This window comes from Zonotrichia leucophrys, chromosome 12, assembly GCF_028769735.1.
Source record: "Zonotrichia leucophrys gambelii isolate GWCS_2022_RI chromosome 12, RI_Zleu_2.0, whole genome shotgun sequence".
Lineage (NCBI taxonomy): Eukaryota > Metazoa > Chordata > Aves > Passeriformes > Passerellidae > Zonotrichia > Zonotrichia leucophrys.
In genome coordinates this window covers 3,602,499-3,621,413 of record NC_088182.1, presented here as the reverse complement: position 1 = coordinate 3,621,413, position 18,915 = coordinate 3,602,499, and the positions used below count along the sequence as shown (strand labels likewise).

General features: G+C 46.6%; 1 protein-coding gene across 1 annotated transcript in view; it reads right to left on the bottom strand.

Annotated features, from left to right (window-relative positions):
* The window catches only part of PROK2 (prokineticin 2), a 94,245-nt gene that overhangs the window by 70,209 nt on the left and 5,121 nt on the right, over positions 1-18,915 (bottom strand). The window contains exon 2 of the mRNA XM_064724014.1: positions 18,429-18,532. Coding sequence (XP_064580084.1) covers positions 18,429-18,532 — 104 coding nt within the window. The remainder of the gene's footprint in view (positions 1-18,428; positions 18,533-18,915) is intronic.

Below are 18,915 nucleotides of genomic sequence, written 5' to 3'. Positions count from 1 at the left end.
GGCACCAGGCCTGCAGGGCTGGTGATTATCTGGCTGTAAATAACACCTCGGAATATATGGTTTATTGTGGTGATAACACACATTTTGTAGGTTACATAAATTGGAGCAATCCTGCTGACAGAGGAAAAATAGTGGTGTGTGTGATGGTTTCCTCTGGTTGCTAGGAAATAGAGTTAGAGCAGGGTCCTTACATGCCTCGGTGCACACTGGTGACAGATGATGGATTCAGCACATGTGTGGAGCCCAGCCTGTTAGCAAGCCCTGACTGAGGGGAAGGCAGCAAAGCAGTGACAGCAAGATCCATTTAACCAAAATATATGCATTTTTCATTAAGAGAACTACATTTGTTTGCCCAAGGCATTTAGGGTAACGTAAGCAAAGAGTAAAGTTAGATCTGAAGAGACAGGTGGCCCATGCAGGCAAACCCAGACCAGCTACACAGATGCACAAGATGGGCTGTGGTAAGGATTTTAACACCTGTCCAAAGCCCTAATGTGAACGAGCTGTGATTTTTCAAAAATGGGCTTTTATTTCACTGCAAAGCCCAAAGTTCCCCTCCCTTCCACAGGGGCTGTAAGGTTCCTTCCCCTTCCCCTCAGTATGTGGGGTTATATTCTGTTGCATCAAGAAACTGAGCCTGGTTTCTGCTTCTGCAAATGTTTGCTAAAGCAAATTGCAGTTTGTTCTATTGGTCTCAAGCTCCAATTTGCTTGAAATAGCACAGCACTTGGTCAAAGGGCATGGAAAGTGGCCAGAACCTTCTTCTTTGAATATTTGTACATATAAATAAATGTATATACACACCCACACATGCACATAGACACTGTTAGGTCAGCTCATCTCTCCCCCTCCCTCAAGGCAGGCACAGCTTTACCACCCAATCCCCAGGTGCACCTCCAACCTGTTTTTTACCATGGCAAAGCTCAATTGTAAAGACAATGTTAAACCACACAGCTTAAAATAAAGAGAGCAATTGGCATGATTACAGCTGTGCCCTGTCCACAGGCAGGAGATTTCACTCACAGCCAAGGGAGCTGCTCTGGCTCCTGGTGTTGTTATTGCTGATATTATAGTGTTGTCCCATCAGGACAGCTCTGTGACCAGCTGCTCTGCAGGCACAGCACTGGCCTTGGCTTTTTAGAGTGATTAAATTCTCCTAAGAGATGTTCCTGGAGTGATCCAGTCTGTCTTTACTGCTCTCACCAAAACAAATGGGACATCCTCTGCCAAATTCAGCAAAGCAATGTCAGAGGAAATAAAACAGGGTTAGCAGGGTTGCAGACTCCTTATAATTAATTATTTGGCACAGCCCAATGGCCTTTTCTTTAGGAGAATCCTAAGGGTTTGCCAGAGTGTAAACATGCAGGTGTTTCCTGAATTTTGGGTGCTCTTTGGTGCCAAAGTCCTTGGTTTTGGATAACCATCAGGGCAGGCACTGCCCCATGTGCAGGGTGCAGCAGCTGAGGGCGGGTTTGGGCTGGATGGAGGCAGAGGATGGTTAAATGCTCCCTTCCCCAGCTCCAGAGGGTTTCTCCAGCTCTTCCCCAGCCAGCACTGGGCAGGATTTCCTGAGCTCAGTGTTGGACTGGTGCTGCCAGTGGGACTCAGCCCCACACCAGCCCAGCCAGTCACACACTGGAGGTGGAAGCAGAGCCCATTTCTACAGCCTGATAAAAATGTAATTTAATCCCAGCCACACAAAACGCTTCCCTAAGCCTTTGAAAGGCCTGCTAATCCTTGATTTACCCTCAAATCTTGAAATTCTCTTAGAGAATGAAGGAGGAGCTTTGTCTATCGAGTGTCTCTATGGCTAATGAGGTTATTAAGGCACATTAGCATAAACAGGAGGACATGCCCTCCTGACTTTGGCACAGCGGAGCCCAGGGCTTTTGTCTCCCTTAATCTAAGTCCCAGCCCTCAGTGCCCTGAGTTTGGCCCTGCTTTTGGCAGAGATGGCCATCACTTCACTCCAGCAGCAGGGGAGAGTTCCCTGATCCAGATCCTCGTGGTGCTTTTGTTGTTTTGGCTTCAGATGTTTCTGAAGAGCACACCATGCCTTTTCCTACCTGCCTGGAAGACCAAAGAGGTCCCTGAACCTACATGTATATCCTGGGGTCTGTCATCTGATACAGAAATTTATTTAATTTTTGTTTCAAGCAGAAATCATTCTGTTTGCACAGAAGGAACACTGGTTTTGTGTATGGCTGCACATCAACCCAGCAGCCCTAAACCCTCCAGCAGAGCAAGGTCACCTCCTTTAACACAGAGGATTCAAGAGTCTGATTCCTGTGCAGCTTCAGGACAGGAGGACAGCACAGATCCCCATTTCTGGCCTGCCTCCCTTTCCCACCACAGCCATATGGGAAAGGAAACGTGCTTAAATAGCTGGGGGCTCAAAGCAGGGTTGTGCTCCCAGCTGAAGTGAGACGTATCATTTCCCCAGGATGCACTTCTAAAGAACAGAACCTTTGCCAATGTTATGCTTTACAATGCAGTGATTTTCATAACAGCCCAACATGGTTCATCAGCATGGGATCTGGCATGGGCTCAGCATTCCCTCAAACCACCCAAAGGGGCTGAGAGAGGTGCAGGAGGGAGCAGACACAGGATCTGCTTGGTTTCCAAGCAATCCTTGCAGCAGCCTCAGTGCAGCTGGCCCAGAGAGAAACTCAGACCTGGCTCTGCTGGGTTAATGGTTGGATTCAATGATCTCTAAGGTTTTTACATCAATCTTACACCAACCATAGTGATTCTGTGGTGCCCTTCCTGCCTTGGAGCAGCCTCACCTCAGCACCCAACCCACGGTGCTGTGGGCTGCAGGGTCACCTCCCCAGCCAGCCTGGGACCCCCCATATCAATGGGATTTGCTTCATTTCCAGCATGAAGCTTGACAGCCTGCACTCATCTCTATTTACAGTGACCATGGTTAAACAGCTACCTAACAATTCAGATTAGCAGCCTTGAATAATTTCAATAATTTAATGAGGATGCATCACAGCCTTCCCCAGAGAGCTGGGTCCCCTCTAACAGAAGCAGCCCAGAGGTGCCATCCCAACAACATCTTCTCCTGGCAAAGCCTATTTGGGATGTTCCTATGCATCAAAAACAGGGATAAATTTTCTCCTCTTTTTCAAAACTTCAGCTGATTTCAGTGATGTGATGAGCAGAGCCAGGTGCAGGCTGTGGCTGGGATGTGAATGGATGGGGCAGGCAGCAGCAGTGTCCCTGAGCAATCCCTCCCTCCACAGCAATTCCTGCAGCCCCTACACACACACCCCACCCTCCACCCCTCCTGCTTCTGCGCTGGGAGGGCATTTTGGAGAGAGAAAACAGCTCCAGGGCTTCCTGGAATCAAATCCTTGCTCCTCACCATAGCACAGGATTATTTTTAAGCCAGGTGATGTCCCCAGCTCAGCTGGGCTTTGTAGCAGCAAGGGAGGGCGAGGTGGAACCAGCACCTGAGGTTTCAGCTCCTCAGGAGCAAGGAGCAAAATCCCAACATTCTAACCCCCATCCCTGGCTTCGCAAGAGCTGGAACGTGCTATCCAGCACAGTCTGGCACAAAGCCCCACGAAGGCTTGAGCAACTGGGAGACAACATTCCCTGAGGGAATGAGGAGCTCTAACTTCTGTAGCACAGCAAGCATGCAAGCCCAGCATCTCGAGGGAATAAGTAAGATATGTCATTTCATCACTGCTCTTGGAAGGAGGACAAAAAAACCAGAGGAAAACAAAACAGAGCACCCCCTGGGATCCATAAAGAGGAAACTAAAAATATGATAAATAGGCTGGATCATTATTTTCTGAGGATGACATATTGCAGCTCATGTTATATATCTAGATTCCTATTGTCACAAAGGATAAAAATTTTGGCACAAAGTAAGTCAAAGAGAAAAATTTAATTTCAGCCATTCAACAAACTAAAAAAAATACTGGTAAAGAGCCATCTACTAAAAATATAACCCAGAAATTCCTGTAGGACAAGAGAGGAAGGGGACACCTCCAGCTTTCCTTGCCAACAGCAGGCAAAGGGTTAAGCAAAGATGTAATTCATCAAGTTAGCTTTAATGTTAGGAGAAGCTAAGAGAATTACAAGATCAGAAAATAATTGCAAAGTGTGTAAAGATAATCATAAATCCGAGGGAAATAATACAGGCTAACAAATGCTCAGGAGATTACACTAAAACACCTCCTGGTTTTATAATCAGGCAGAAGAATGGCTGGGTACCCACTGCAGCAGGTTATCTCCTGCACAGGGGGACACTGTGGCCTGCACTGGGATTTACCCATGGAAAAAAAACTCCCAGAGGAATCTGGAGATAAAGGCAAAGAGTGGAAAGCTGAGTAATATTAAAAATAAATTCGGAGAAGGCAGAAAGCTGGGATCCTTCATGCAGTTTTAAAGGCACAACAGCATAATAAGAGCAGCAGCCAACAGAGATGGGAACCCCGTCTTTTAGAGCTGCTTGGCACCAGGAATGAAATCTTCAGTTTTAGATGTTGGGGAGGAACCTATACATTAGCACATTGTGACAAGATTCCTCTACCCTGCTGGCTTTCCCAGAAAATAGGGGTCACAGAGCCAGCCTCTTCTCAGAGCTGGGGAATTTCTCCTCATTTTCTTCCTGACTCTGCTAAGTCATCTTGTAGTGAAGTCTCTCTTGGTATAACTGCTGCTCTTTTAACTCTTGAAACCCTGAAATGAGACTGGGAAGATTGTGGATTTGTGGGGTTTTTTAGGCCCCAAGGCTTAAAGCATTTTACTGCTCCTTCACATCAGCACTCAAGGGCCAGTTCCTTCTCATCCTGCCCCAGGTTTCACATGGGCTCTTGAAAGCTCTGCTGAACATCCAGGAACATGTAACCTCTCAAAACCTGAGATTGTCTAAGTACCAACAAAATCCATTTGTTTGATTTCCCCAGACACCTACCATGGGAAATGAGGATGCACAGAACACATTCCCCTCATGTTCCCACCACAGGACTCAAACCATGAGTTTTGAATGAAGAAAAATCATCTGAGGGTGGGATTTCCTATGGAGACCTTTGGGTGCCAAAGCAGGGCACTCTCACAGGTTTCCCTCATAGGAAATCCCATCCTCAAATGTTTTTTTTTCCTCACCCAAAACATGTGGTTTGAGTCCTGTGGTGGGAACGTGAGCAAAGTCACAGACCCGCTGCAGGCTCAGTCCATCCTGAACACCCTTGTGCACATATTTAGGAAAATATTTCTGAGTTACAAAAAGCCTTGTACCTGCAACTTTGTCTTGGGCAGGAATGGAGTACCATCAAACACAGGATAACTCTCAAAGTAAAAGTTTTTAGCACAGTTTGGTGGAAAAGAACAAAGGGGGAGAAGAAGAGATAACCAACACCTAAAGTAGCTCCTGTTTTCAGCCTTCTCCTCCTGCATGTTTGAATCAGCCCCTATTCACCCAGAATTCTGGATCTTAGGAAGACACATGTACTACACCAGGCCTCTAGCAGGCTCCAGTCAAATTTAATCTGTTAAGCCCTAAAAAACCAAAAAAACACCACCAAAAAGAATCTAACACAAGTAGACTCTTGTATTGAATCTAATACCTGGATAAATCCCTGTGGAACAGCAAGGGAATAAAAAGAGCAGAGCAAGATGTGTATCCTTTCACTTCATAGCAAAAACACAGCCACTATTCACACTGCAGAGTCTTTCAGATGATAAATACTGATCCATCCTTCATTGGAAAAACATGGACCTGCAATTTCCACGGGGACTCCTTTCCAATGCTATGGCCCCATCCTGTCTTGGAATTTTTTTTCCCCTAATTGTACCCATAAACCAAGGATTTGCTCCCTACATAATTAATTGATAGATATCTATTTCTGGACTATGATCTCACCTTGTTTATGTAGGAAAACTTCCAGAGGGCTCCAAAGACACACACACACACACACACACAAAAAGGTACCCACCTCCCCCAAATTATTCCCAGACTTCTCTGGCCTGAACGTATTTATTTGCAATAACGATTGTGGCTTTATGTGAGCAGATGGGCAGTCCCTGAGAGGATGATTTGTTTCCCCTCTTTCCTTACTGCATGACGTATTTTATGATTTCAGCAGGTCAGTGGCTGCCATGTGTTTCTCCCTAATCTGCGAGCGCTTTTCGTTTGCCTCACTCTTGGCAGCCGCCGTATTTACCAAAGAGATCAGACACGGACAGATGATGGCACACATCCAGGCTCCTTGAGAGCTCAGCACTTGAATGTTGGCAGCAAATAAAGATATATGGGTTGCTGTTGTTGGTTCAAGCTTACAGGGGCTTTTTCCCTCATTATATTTCAGTTTATATGTGCACATATACATATATATATATATATATATATAGATGGATGTGTGTGTGTGTGTGCTTGCACACATGTGTTTTTAAATTCTCTTTGCAATACCCTGGGCCAGATAGAATGCAGATGAGCTGTTGTACAAAGAACAATAGATGTCAACTAGATTACTACCCACTCCTTTTTTTCTTTTCTCCTCTTCCTTGTTTTCCCTCCTTTCTTTTTTTGTAGGCCAGGGTTGTTATAAATCCTCCATGCCCATTAACCTCTGAACCCCACTGATGATATCTCTTCCGAGCTAAATTGCCTGTATTTCCAGACATTTGTTTGTTCACTTAGAGGTCTGTTGGCAGAGGGAGGGGGAGGACAGCCCATCCCTGAATAGGTCTCATGGATTATAAATGAAAATTCTTTCTCTCCTTGTAAGATGATGCTTTGAGACCTGTAGCAAATGGACAGCTTGAGTTTACAAGCCCACAGGCAGAACTCAACAGCAGAAAGGTAATCACAACAACAACAAGAACAACAATATCCCAGCAGCACTGTGGGAGAAATGGATCCATCCCTGGAGGTGTGTCCTACCCATGAAAAACATCTGACCTGCTGCAGCAGAGGCAGTGAGGGGCTGAGAGGGGCTGGGACACTGCCCTGCAGGGCCAAGGGAGGCAACAGAACCCCTGGAATGGACCAGGACAGGGACACTCCTGTCCCAGGGGCACTGACAGAGCAGTGAGACAGCTGCAGGTGCACTCAGGGCTTCCATGGCTTTTGCTCCCATTATTGCCCAGAAAGAAGAAACCTCTTCACCCTGCTCTGCCCTTTGGATGGCTTTGATGGCACAGAGTTCAGCCACCAAACTGCCAAAGGTGGAACCCTGTGGCTGTCAGTGGCCCCCATACATTCTCCAGCAGGACCTACCATGCAGCTTCTCAGTAAACACAGCCTTAGCACTTCCAGGGGGCCTAGCAGCTCATTGGGAACATCCTGAACAGCATTTCCAGTATCCTGACTTTAAAATAAAACCTTGGAAGCAGTGAGTGTGCTGGCATTCCCAACACAGATCTCCTGCCTTTGTTACTGTTATATATATTTAAACTTTTAGTTCCACAATAACATTTTACTTCCATACATCATTACATTCATTTAGGAATGGCTTCCATCTGATCTGTCCTGGAGCCAGTTCCTGAGTCTTTGCTGCTCACCGTGGGTGTGTGTCTCTGAATGCTGTGGGCACTGGGAACAGGAGTGTTTTCCCAGATCCTCTGGCAAGTTACACCTCCCTCCCAGCCTTTACATGGAGGGCATCCTCCACCAGCCACTGGTGAGTTATGGAGCCTCTGCCCAGCTTTCTGATCCCATCTCCTGGTTCACTCTCTGCCCTGGGAACAGGTCTGGACAAGCCTACCCATGAGATACCCATGGGTAATTTGGGGTGTTTTCTGCCTGGGGTTTGTCCCACCCTGCTGTGACCCATGGCAGAGCCTTCCCAGGTGATTTCCATGCCCTGGTTACAGTTCCTGCCTCCTCCTCTGGACCAGTCAGGGGCCAGAGCCCAGAGCTGCAATGAGAAGTGCCCCCCATAAATGCATGTACTGCCTGCTGTCCTGTGCAGCTGCAGCAGCAGGGACAAACACCTTCCCAGAAAGGAATTCAGCAATCTGGGATTTTACAGAGCAGAGGACAGGAAGCTCCAAAAATCCATGGTTTTCCAGATCATTCATGATTTTCCTGCTTTTTCAGTAACAACTCCTGATTTCCATGGCAACCCTCTCATGCTTTGGTACGTGGTACTTTTTGCTTGTGTGGATCCCTGTTCCCACTTTGCTGGGATAGCCAAGCTCCCCACAGAGCCAACAGAAAGTTCCCAGCACAAACACTTCCCCCTCTCCATCCTCCTGTGCTGGACATGCACATTTCCCCCTGCCTGGGATGGGATCACCAGGATTTACCCTCCTGTCTGATCCAAGAGCTCATTTTAAACTTGGCCACAGCTTCTATTTTAATCCCACACAGACATTTTTGGAAACACTTACTAAACCATTAACACATTTATAGGGAAGGAAGGAAAGATGGTGATTAACATTTCCCCTCCCCCCCAAGCCCCATCCTTTTCTTTTTGTGTGAATTTTTTGGCTCAGGGGCTGCAGCAGATCGTGGTTACAGCCATGCACACAACTCCAGTGGGCGTGAATTCCTGCACAGCATAAACTCGAGTTACCTCCCCCTTGTTCTGCTCTTCCTCTATTTCTATTCACACTGTTCCACCAACATTGTAATAAGATGAACATCATGAGCTTTACCCCAAACTCACAGCCCAGTGTGGGAACTTCACCTGGGTTCAGGGTGGGTTTTTGAGCAGCCTGTGTTAATGTTCATTAAGACAGTTGATTTGCCTGCTCTGGAGCGGATGTGCCTCCTTTCTGCACCTTCTGAGATGTTTTCATAAGCAAGAATGCCTTCCAATAGAAAGCAGCAGCAATTAGTGCATTTATTTATTTTACTGTAATTCACACCCTGGCACTGGCAGTCTCTGATGGCTGAGGTGCAGAATAAATAAACAAAATCCACTTAAGCTATGTTAAATTTCTCCCATATGATGGGTCAGAGGAAAGTCAAGGCTGCTGGGGGATCTTTGGCCACAGGAGATGGTGTGTGCAAAGATGGAACCAACAGGGCTGCAAATTAGCACAGAGGGGAGAGGGTTCGAGAGGGATGCTGAGGATGCTCAGCAGCTTGGAGCTGGGGAGGAAATCCAGGCACAAAGAGCTTTTTCCTTGGTGAAAACTCTTCCTGAGTGATTTTCCAGCTGCCTGGTTTTCTTCCCTGCACTGAAGTCTCATTTGACACCTCCCAGCACTCATCAAGGAGCTGCATTCATGATGGAGATGGCACCCCTGGCCAAGGAATCACAGCTGCTGGACCAGGAGGCTGCAAAGGAGGGTGTGCCATGAGGTTCTGCCCAGAGCAAAAGCACCAGTGTCTCTCTGGGCAAAGATGACTCTGAATATATCCCACATCTGGCCAAGGATGCCAAATTTATCACCTGTGAAGCTGGAATGATGAAGTTATGTTGCTTTCAGGTAGGGTTAGACCTTCTTTTGACTTTGTGGGATGCAGAAGTTTCCCAGGAGAGGTTCAGGCAGGGCACTGGGGACTGGACTCCCAACACTTAGCTGTGTCACTTACTTGTGTCACTTTGCTGCCTTTCATAGTTTAAGGTTCCCCTATGTCCTGCTGGACCTGGAGCTGGGACAGGCTCAGACCTCTGCTTGCACTGCAAAATCCTGGCTTTTCTTGGACTTCTGTCTACAAGGAAACATCTGATACAACAGTATCTACCCACATTGACATTAGCACTCACCCAAGATGTCACTGCACTCTGCTGTTTTCAAGAGACACATCACACTCAGAAGTATCACAAATGTTCATGAAAGACAAAACCCATAGCTCTGACATGAAAGATTCATCCAATTAGTCTCTTACAGTTCTGAGACATTTTTGTTGCATCCAATTTGCCCCCCTGAATCTGATGGGTATTAACAGGAGAGTGGGAAGAGATGTTTCCATATAAAGCCTCTCCTCTCCCTATAAAGCTTCTCCTCCTTCCTCTGCTTTCTTCAGAGAAGAATGTAATCATTGCTGAGACAGCAGAGCCATCAGGATGGAGCAGGGAGAATGTTTCCACCCTCCTTATGGGTCTGCACCAGGCAGCAGAGCAAACCAATATATAGATTAAAAACTCAAGGCCTTTCCCTTGACTTACAGCAGCTACAATAATAAATAAAAGCCAACTCATTTTGTAAAAAGCAGCTCTCAATACCTGTCATTTGCTCCTGGCCCTGGAGGGCCTGGAATCCCATCTGCATCTTTTGAGAAGCTGTTCCCATGCTGTTACACTGGGTATGTGTGGCTTCCAGCCTTCCCCAAGATCTGTTCCTTGGCACTGGCTGAGATTTCACTTGTGCCAACGATGCCCAGAGCTGCACAGGCAAGGAAGGACCATTCCAGAAGCTGAACTCTGAGGAAGAGGTGTAAAACTAAGGGCCACACAAGAAATTGTAGCTTCTTCAGGCTTGAGGGGTTGAGGGATGGCTCAGGCAATGTCAGCTCTGTTTAGATGAGAGTCAGCAAAGCAGCCAGCCCGTGCTGCTGCAGACACAGCCAGCAGAGCCTTCCCATAACAGCAAAACCTTCCCATAACAGCAGAGCCTTGCCATGACACACTTCTCAGAGTTTAGAAAGGAGCCAGGTTTGCCCCGGTGCTCACACAGAGACACAGGGAGATGGGTCTGTGTGACCCCCACGCACATGCAAGGCCCTGGATGATGGGAAGAAACCTCATGAGCTGCAGAACAAAGCCAGAGGTTGGGTTTGGAGGTGGAAGGAAGCCCCTGGTGTGTTAGCAGCAGCTCCAGGTGGCCACCACATGAGCAAGGGGAATGAGCAGAGCGATGACAGCACTGCAGCCATGAGCAATCCTCTGCAAGATGCACTCAGGCATCTGCTCTGGATTAGCATTCTTTTACTTAAAATGAGCATTGGGGAGATATTTAGGCAGGTAAGTGGCTGCACCCATAGGGAAGAGGCACTGGAAAGCAGATGGGAGACACCTGACAGGCTGGATGAAGTCAGTGCAAGACAAACACCAGAGCACCTTATGGGCTTTGTCAGGGGACACAAAGAGCAGCAGTGGCCCAGGTCAGCAGCACAGGATACTGCAGTAAAATGCTGAGTAGTGAGAATTGTGAGAGTTTTGAAGAAGTGCAATAAAAAGGCTGAAAGCTGTTGGTCTGTTTCAGCTAGAGACTGTGAACCCCAGGCTTTATCACTTAGAAAGAAGAGTCCTTTGTTTTTATGGCAGGATTACAGTGCACACCACTTGTTCTCTGCAGTTAAGGGACATTTGCCAGCCCAGCCTGGCTGGGAAGGGGTCATGAGCCAATGTACTCAGCCCTTGCTTCCCTCAGCGTTCTGCAGTGTCTGAGTTTATTTGTAAAGCCCAAATTAACAACTACAGCATTCAACCTCAGATAACACCCAAATACAACCACTGTGCAGATGAGCAAACCAGACTCAGGTAGGGCAGAGGACAGCTTCAAAGGCTGAGTGATAGACACATGCAAACACCTAATAAATATGACAAAAAACCCATTAGGAGCAGACTTGACCTTGAGGCTGAGGAGGGAGGAGGAAGCCACTCAGTGGCTGAGGCAAAGGGGATGTCAGAGCAGGAAAGGAGTTTCTGAGGCCAGCACTGAGCAGTGACAGAGGCAGGGCAGCAGCAGGGCTCGTCCTCCAAGCCCAGAGCAGGTTTGTTCCTCTGGAGAGAACAGCCAGAAGCCATTTCTTCTGTCAGCCAGTGGTGTGCACACAGGTAAAGCCTCAGCTTTTCATCCAAGACAGAACTTTTCGCCCAAGACAGAATTTCAGCCCAGTGAACTCAGCACAGTGGGATGGGTTTGGGCTCACAGAAAGTCTCACAGAGTGGTTTGGGTTGGAAGGGCCCTTAAGGATCACCTTGTTTCAATGCCCCAGTCATAGGAGGGGACAACTTTCACTAGACCAGGCTGCTCAGAGTCCCTTCAGTTTCCATCACCAGCTCTCCCCCAGCAGGAAATGCACTCAGTCAATGGTGCAACACCCCTAAATGCACCCTGTCAATGGTGCAACACCACAAATGCACCCTGTCAATGGTGTAACTCCCCAAATGCACCCAGTCAATGGTGCAACACCCCAAATGCACCCTGTCAATGGTGCAACACCCCAAATGCACCCTGTCAATGGTGCAACACCCCAAATGCACCCTGTCAAACCCAACTCTGCAAGCACACACAGAGCCAGTGACTGCCCTGACAGCGAGCAGCTCCTGCACAGTTTTTAACTCCCCAGTTTTCTAATTTCCCCAGCCTGACCCACAGGACACAGATGACAACCTCAGCCTGCTCTTTCCAGAGGCCAGAGCACAGGGATTTCACATCCATGTCCTAGTTCAGGCTTTCCTCTCATTTCTTTAAGAGACTTAGTGCCTCCAATGCTTGGATTCCAGGGTTTTAATGGGTTTAGCTCTGTTTCCCCCTTTCCTGCTATGCATCTAATACTTCAGCCCATAAATCTCTGCAAGCACACAGCACAAAAACAGATAAGGAAAGCTGTAGAGCCATAAAATATGCTGGAAAGAACCAACATAAAATCCACCCAATACAAGGTTTATAACCAAGGGAAGAAGAGGCAAAGAAAGCCAGATTAAGCATTGCTGTCAGTTTAAGTAAGTGGCAGAAAAGGTGCCATATGATAGCTTAATTAAGCCACAATAGATCTTAATCAATGATAATCACTCTGCTGATGGAAGAGCTTCTGAAGAGCAGCTGAAAACAGGACAAGCCAAGTTTGGGATATTTTCTGCAAATATGGTGCTGTGCTAATAGTAGAGATTCCACCTCTCCTCAAGTCCCACATCTCTGTACCCCTCTCCTCTATCAGGGACGAACATTTAGAAGGGGTCTGATGGAGCCATGTCCTTTAGGGGTCTGTAATGCCCATGTCTTTTAAGGGGTCTGTAAATGCCCATGTTCTTTAGGGGTCTGTAAATGCCCATGTCCTTTAGGGGTCTGTAAATGCCCATGTCCTTTAAGGGGTCTGTAAATGCCCATGTCCTTTAGGGGTCTGTAAATGCCCATGTCCTCTAATGGTCTGTAATGCCATGTCCTCTAAGGTCTGTAATGCCCATTTCTTAAGGGGTCTGTAAATGCCCATGTCCTTTAAGGGGTCTGTAAATGCCTACCCCATTAACCCTCCCCTGGCACAGTGTGCAGGCAGAGCCTCCCAGCTCATCGCCCTCAGCATCTGTGCAATGATGACACAATTAACATGAATAACTATTCCACTCCATAGATTTAGTCCTTTTCCTCTGGGTAATTATCATCTTCCTTCCCCTCCCCAACACTCATTTCAAATCCTCCAGGGTAATATGCAGTCAGCTGATTTTACATTTATCTCGGTTCTATTTGTTTGACACATTTCAAGCAAGCTCCACAAAGCCAAAACCTCCTGCTCGTTAATAACATTCACATCACCTCCTTCTTAGCTTCTCTAACATGCTGCTTTTATTTGCTCTAATTGCAACTCTCAGCGTGATTAATCACAACATTTTTGCGGGGAGCTGGGGAATTCGATATCCCTGTCCTCATATGGATCTGATCACAGCCATGCTGAGAGTCCAGGCGCACTTCCTGCAGTCTAAAATGTAAAACCTCAGTGTCAAACAACCCTCCTTGGCCACTGCACACTCATTACCAGGGCTGCCATATCCACCCAGGTCCCAAACGTGGATAAAAGATTGAAGGTGGGTAATGGGATCCCATCCTGGGAAATAAAGTTTTCTTATTGCAAAAGTCTCCTTGCAGGTAGGCTCCTTTCTCAATGAAATGTCCAGGCCTTCAACCTTTACTACACAGAATTATAGAATCATTTAGGTTGGAGAAGACCTTTAAGACTATCAAGTCCAACAGTAAAAAGTTACCAGGGAAGTTGGAAGCTTAAAGAACTAAAATCACACTCAGAAAGACCCTCAATTCAAGGGGCTGAGTCCCTCTGGAGAAAGACTGCAGAAATGGTAAAAGGCACGATGGAGAACAAGCTCGGAATTCATCTGAGTTAATTTTTCTTACACGCAGAACCAAAACCACCAAAACTCCTCAAACCTGAGTTTGATTCTTGCAACAGTTACAGCTTGGATTTTTAATTTCTTTTTTCATTTTGCAGTGCTACTGATGAAAAGTTTTTAAATCAGCAATCTCAGAATATTGTCTCTTTCTTATAGAATTCAGTGGCAAAGCTCCCATGGACTTTAAAGAAACATGAAGAGCATCAGTGTAGGTTTCTGAAGCATCACCTGGAGGTCACACATTAATATTTGATGGTGACACAACCTTGCCTCCCACTGGCAGGAACAGCAGGACTGCGGTTTGCTCCTCCACTGGAGGCTCAATCTTTCCCAGTTAACCAGTGATGAAGTGTCTCACCCACTTTCCACCTTACAAATCCCTCTTGCTGCCCCAAAATCAGCTGGGGAAAGGCCCAGGCTGTTTCCCAGGAGTGAAATTTCCTCCCAACACGGCAGACTGTCAGACCCGATGAAAATCACGCCAACAGCCTCTCCTACCCACTGCTCTCCCAGGCTGCATATTCTCCACATCATTTGCTTTGTAAAGCCCTTTAATTAATCGGGAAAGGCCCAGTGATTATCACCTACTCAGAAAACAATATTTGAGAGCAGGGAATTAACTGCAGGCTCCGTCTCTAACCCAGAGCTTCATCTTTTTCCCGATGATCTCCTACAAGTGCTATTCCCCTCTCGGTGCTAGACCAGATGTTATCACTTGGACGCCGAAAGGCTGAGAAAGCCAAGAGCTAAACACGAGATTGGGGATGGTGTGTGAAGGGGAAAGACCTTTTCAGAAGAGGCAGAAAGGACATTTGGACAAGAGGCAGAAAGAACCTTTAGAGAAGAGACAGAAAGGACCTTTGGACAAGAGGCAGAAGATAAAGCAGCTCGTGTACCCCATATCCCACTCATGGAGGGGTTCTGAGGCTACAAGGGCACGGATTTCATGAGCAGGGAGCTGTGAATTTCCCATGGATGGAGCTGCATGGTCACCCATAAACCATAAAGCATCCCTGCTCCAGCCAGCAGCCACTGACAGGGTTGAAACCCGCACGACCACACTAGCAGAAGGTGATAAGTGTGTGATAACAGGATGTGATGCTCCTAAAATCTTCCACCTAAAATCTCTGGTTGTTTACTGAGCATTTTTCACACATGAACATCTGCAAGTGTCTGTAGCCCTGACAACAGGCTGCACACAAAGCGGTGTTTCTGGGTGTAAGGTGTTCACCCAGCCAAGGCGTCCCAAAATAAAATGGGAATACAGGCTCTGAAAAGCCCCCCAGAGCACAGGGCAGCCCTGCCAAAACCAACACCTCACAATTTCTCATTTTTCTCAGCTGTCTCTGTGCCGATGCCTTTTCCAGGTGCCCAGATCCCAAACTCCTCCCATCCCCACCGGTGCTTGAACTGTGACAAACAGCCCTGGAAAAGCATTGCTGCTCTGGAACCACATTGTTTTGTTTGAGTTCTTTAAGGAAAAAATACTTTGTTCCTCTGAATATTTGTATAATATAAATGTATAAAAATATATAAATATTTATATTTCTATAATATAAATATATAAAATATATAAATATATTAATAAACTCCATCTAAGTCACAATTAGCATTCTAAAATGCTGTTAAATTGCATCTGCACAGGTACACGCTGTCCTGCTCTGGGACCATTGCTTGGAGAAATGCAAGCTGTATGGATTCTGCCTCGCTTTCACCAAAATAAATGCAAAATATCTACAAATATGATGAATAAAGGGATCTGTAAATATAACTTATTATCCAACCATACTCTTCCTCCAAGCTGCCCAGGGACAGCAGGAGCCAGGGATCTTCTGCTGATGCAGGTGATCCAGAAGGGTTGATTGTCACAGACGTCTTTTTATAAAAAATTCTTTCCTTAGGATTTTTCCTCCTGAGAAGCTGAGAGGCCTCAGGAACAAAATGCAAACATTGATTATCTGATTCTTTAGAATGCAACAGGTGCATCTGTGATTGGCTCATGTTGGTTTGTTTCTAATTAATGGCCAATCACAGTCAGCTGGCTCGGGCTCTCTGTCCAAGCCACATACCTTTGTTATCATTCCTTTCTATTCTTAGCTTAGCTAGCCTTCTGATGAGAACCTTTTCTTCTATTTTTTAAGTATAGTTTTAATGTAATATATATCATAAAATAATAAATCAAGCCTTCTGAAACATGAAGTCAGATCTCCATCTCTTCCCTCATCCAAGAACCCCAGTGAACACCGTTACAGTTGATGGAAGCTTTTGCATCCACACAGAGCACTGCAGGCTGGTGTCTGCACAAGCTTTCCTCACCATCCCCATCACTCAGAGCAAAAAACCACACTCAGAGCAAAGGGGGAGCATCAGCCAAGGCTGGGAGTTTTCCCTGCTCCAACGTTACGCTACGCACAGTCAGAAAATCTATCAAAGCACCCGCCCGAGCAGCCTGCTCCAGCTTTTAATGTGCTTAATATAGACTTGTGAGGAGTGTCTTCAGTTCAGACACAGCTCACTGAGAGCGCAGCGTGAGCATTGCACACAGGCAGCTTTGGATCTCAGCAGCAGCACACGGAGCAGCTGCCAGGCAGGTCTGTGTTTGCCACCTCCCCAGAGGGCTCTGTCCCCACAGGCTCCTCTGGCCCAGAGGGACAGACAGACACACCTGTGGGTTCACAGCATGCCCCTGCTCCTGGCACACACCCCATACCCCTTTCTGTTAGTTTTTCCCTTCTAATAACTCAGTCAGGTGCGTTCTCAGGTGAGTTGTACCTGGAAAAGAGCGCAGAGCTGGCAGCAGGAGGGACAGGCCTTACAGCTCAGTGCTGGCAGCAGGGACAGGCCTTACAGCTCAGTGATGGCAGCAGGGACAGCCCTTACAGCTCTGTGATGGCAGCAGGGACAGGCTTATAAACAGCTTTCAGATGATGGCAGCAGGAAGCTACAGCCCGTTAAAAGAGCTTCAGTCGTGATGCACAGGACAGTACGCCATGATGGCGGGACAGCCCTTACAGCTCAGGGATGGCAGACTCAGCACCAGGTGCTCTGCCCTGCATGCTGCTGCTCAAACAACTTAAACACATCCTAAGGACACACCAGGGACCATCCTTGCCTGGCTAAACACCAGGGCCAGGACAGATACAGATCACTGGGAGCATTTCCTCATGGAAATGCACAGATCACACACCAAATTCAGCCTTCTTCAGCTCAGCATGAAAAGAACCCAAACAAAACACCCAACACCTCCTTCCTCAGCAGCAGCAAGCAGCCCACAGGGTTTCTGGCAGATTTGGGATGAGGAGGCCCGTGAGCAGCATCTGTGTTTCCCACTGATGGAGATGTGCACCCGCCCAGCATCAGATGAAGAAATTTGTGAGAGGAAGAGGGAACAGCAAAGGCAGCAGAGCACACATGACCCTCTGAGCACCACTGTGCTGGAAACAGGCTGTTATCACCTGTCCCAGCTCACACCAGGGATTCTGGGGGTTTTCTGACATACAGGGATGCAGATTGTATTTCATTAAAAGCCCCTTTCGAGGAGATAAATGAGTAACTTATTTTAACTCCAGTGTTTGGCTTTACTGACTCTGGCATCCTGAAGAAGAAAGACTGTAAAGCTTACATTAATAAGAAAATTACAAATGTAACCAAAATGGATAAGTAGCTGAATGGTCTTTGTCTCCTACCACACCACTTTATCATACTTGAAACAGAAGCCAGTTCTGAAAAACATATTTGAGGACCTTTTTCATCTACCCAGATGTGTTAGGGTATTTTAGTAGAAGGAAGGGGCTACTTCTTTGTGTCCTATAAGGCAGAAGGAATATCCACCCCTCCTGAACTTTAATTCTTTTGAATTTTGTATTCATGTAGCTTGTGCATCCTGATGGAAAAAATTCACATGGTTCTAGATATCCTGAACATATTAGAAAGGCTTTAGTGAAGCCCACTTGTCTGGCATTAGTCTGTCCATTGTTCTTTGTTGGCTACAAGCAGGGAGATGAGAAGGAACTCCTACAATAAAAGGAGTGCTTAAATCAAAGCTCCCTGGTTTTCCTGCACACATCAGAACTTTAGGCAGGCACTTTTACACCAATGATATAATTCAGTTTTGACAATTTCAACCTGCTTCAATTTGATTCCCCAGAAATATTTCACTGTTTCTCCCATAAGTTATATTTTGAACTGAAAAATAATTTGACCTGAAATGGAACCAGTTTAAGAAGAGGAAAACCAGCGTGTCATATTTCAATATACATTTTGCACCAGAAAATGTTGCTTGATTGGAATGAGTACTGTTCTGTAGCTTTTCAGATTTAAAAAAATAAAAAAAAAAAACACCAAGAATTCTGAATTCCTTGGCGCAGCATTTTCACTGGAGTCCCGGGGGAGCTAGTGGTGTTTGCTCCCTCCTGGCTCACTTCAGACCCTCCATGCACCGTGACTCACCTCCTCTCTTCCTGGAGAGCTCAGAGGAAGCTGCATCTTCCCAGCGATTAGCACACCAGGCAGTCCTTTCTGTGCAGCTCCTTCCCTTATCAGCAGCCCATTTCCTAAAAACAAGAAAGGGGGGTGGGTGGGGGTGGAAGGAAAAAACCCATCAGCAAACTGCAATCTGCTTGCTCTCCCTTGTCCTTAAAATATTAACTCGACATTGACAGGCTGGAGTGCTCGCTGCACGAAACCTGCTGTGACTGGGGATAACCAGGACATTACAGAGGGCCATGAATCAACTCAACTGCACAGGCTTCCCGTGCTTTTGCTCGGCAGAAGTGAAATATGCTCCCTCACCACCAAGTGACCATTTCCGTATTTTTTCCAGTTATCTCCAGAACATTTATTAGATTAGGGGGTTTTATTTATGGACTCTGAAGCTGTGCTGTTTCCCAGTGAAGCGTTTGTTATCTGTTTAATGTTCCTTTTGTTCTCCTGGACA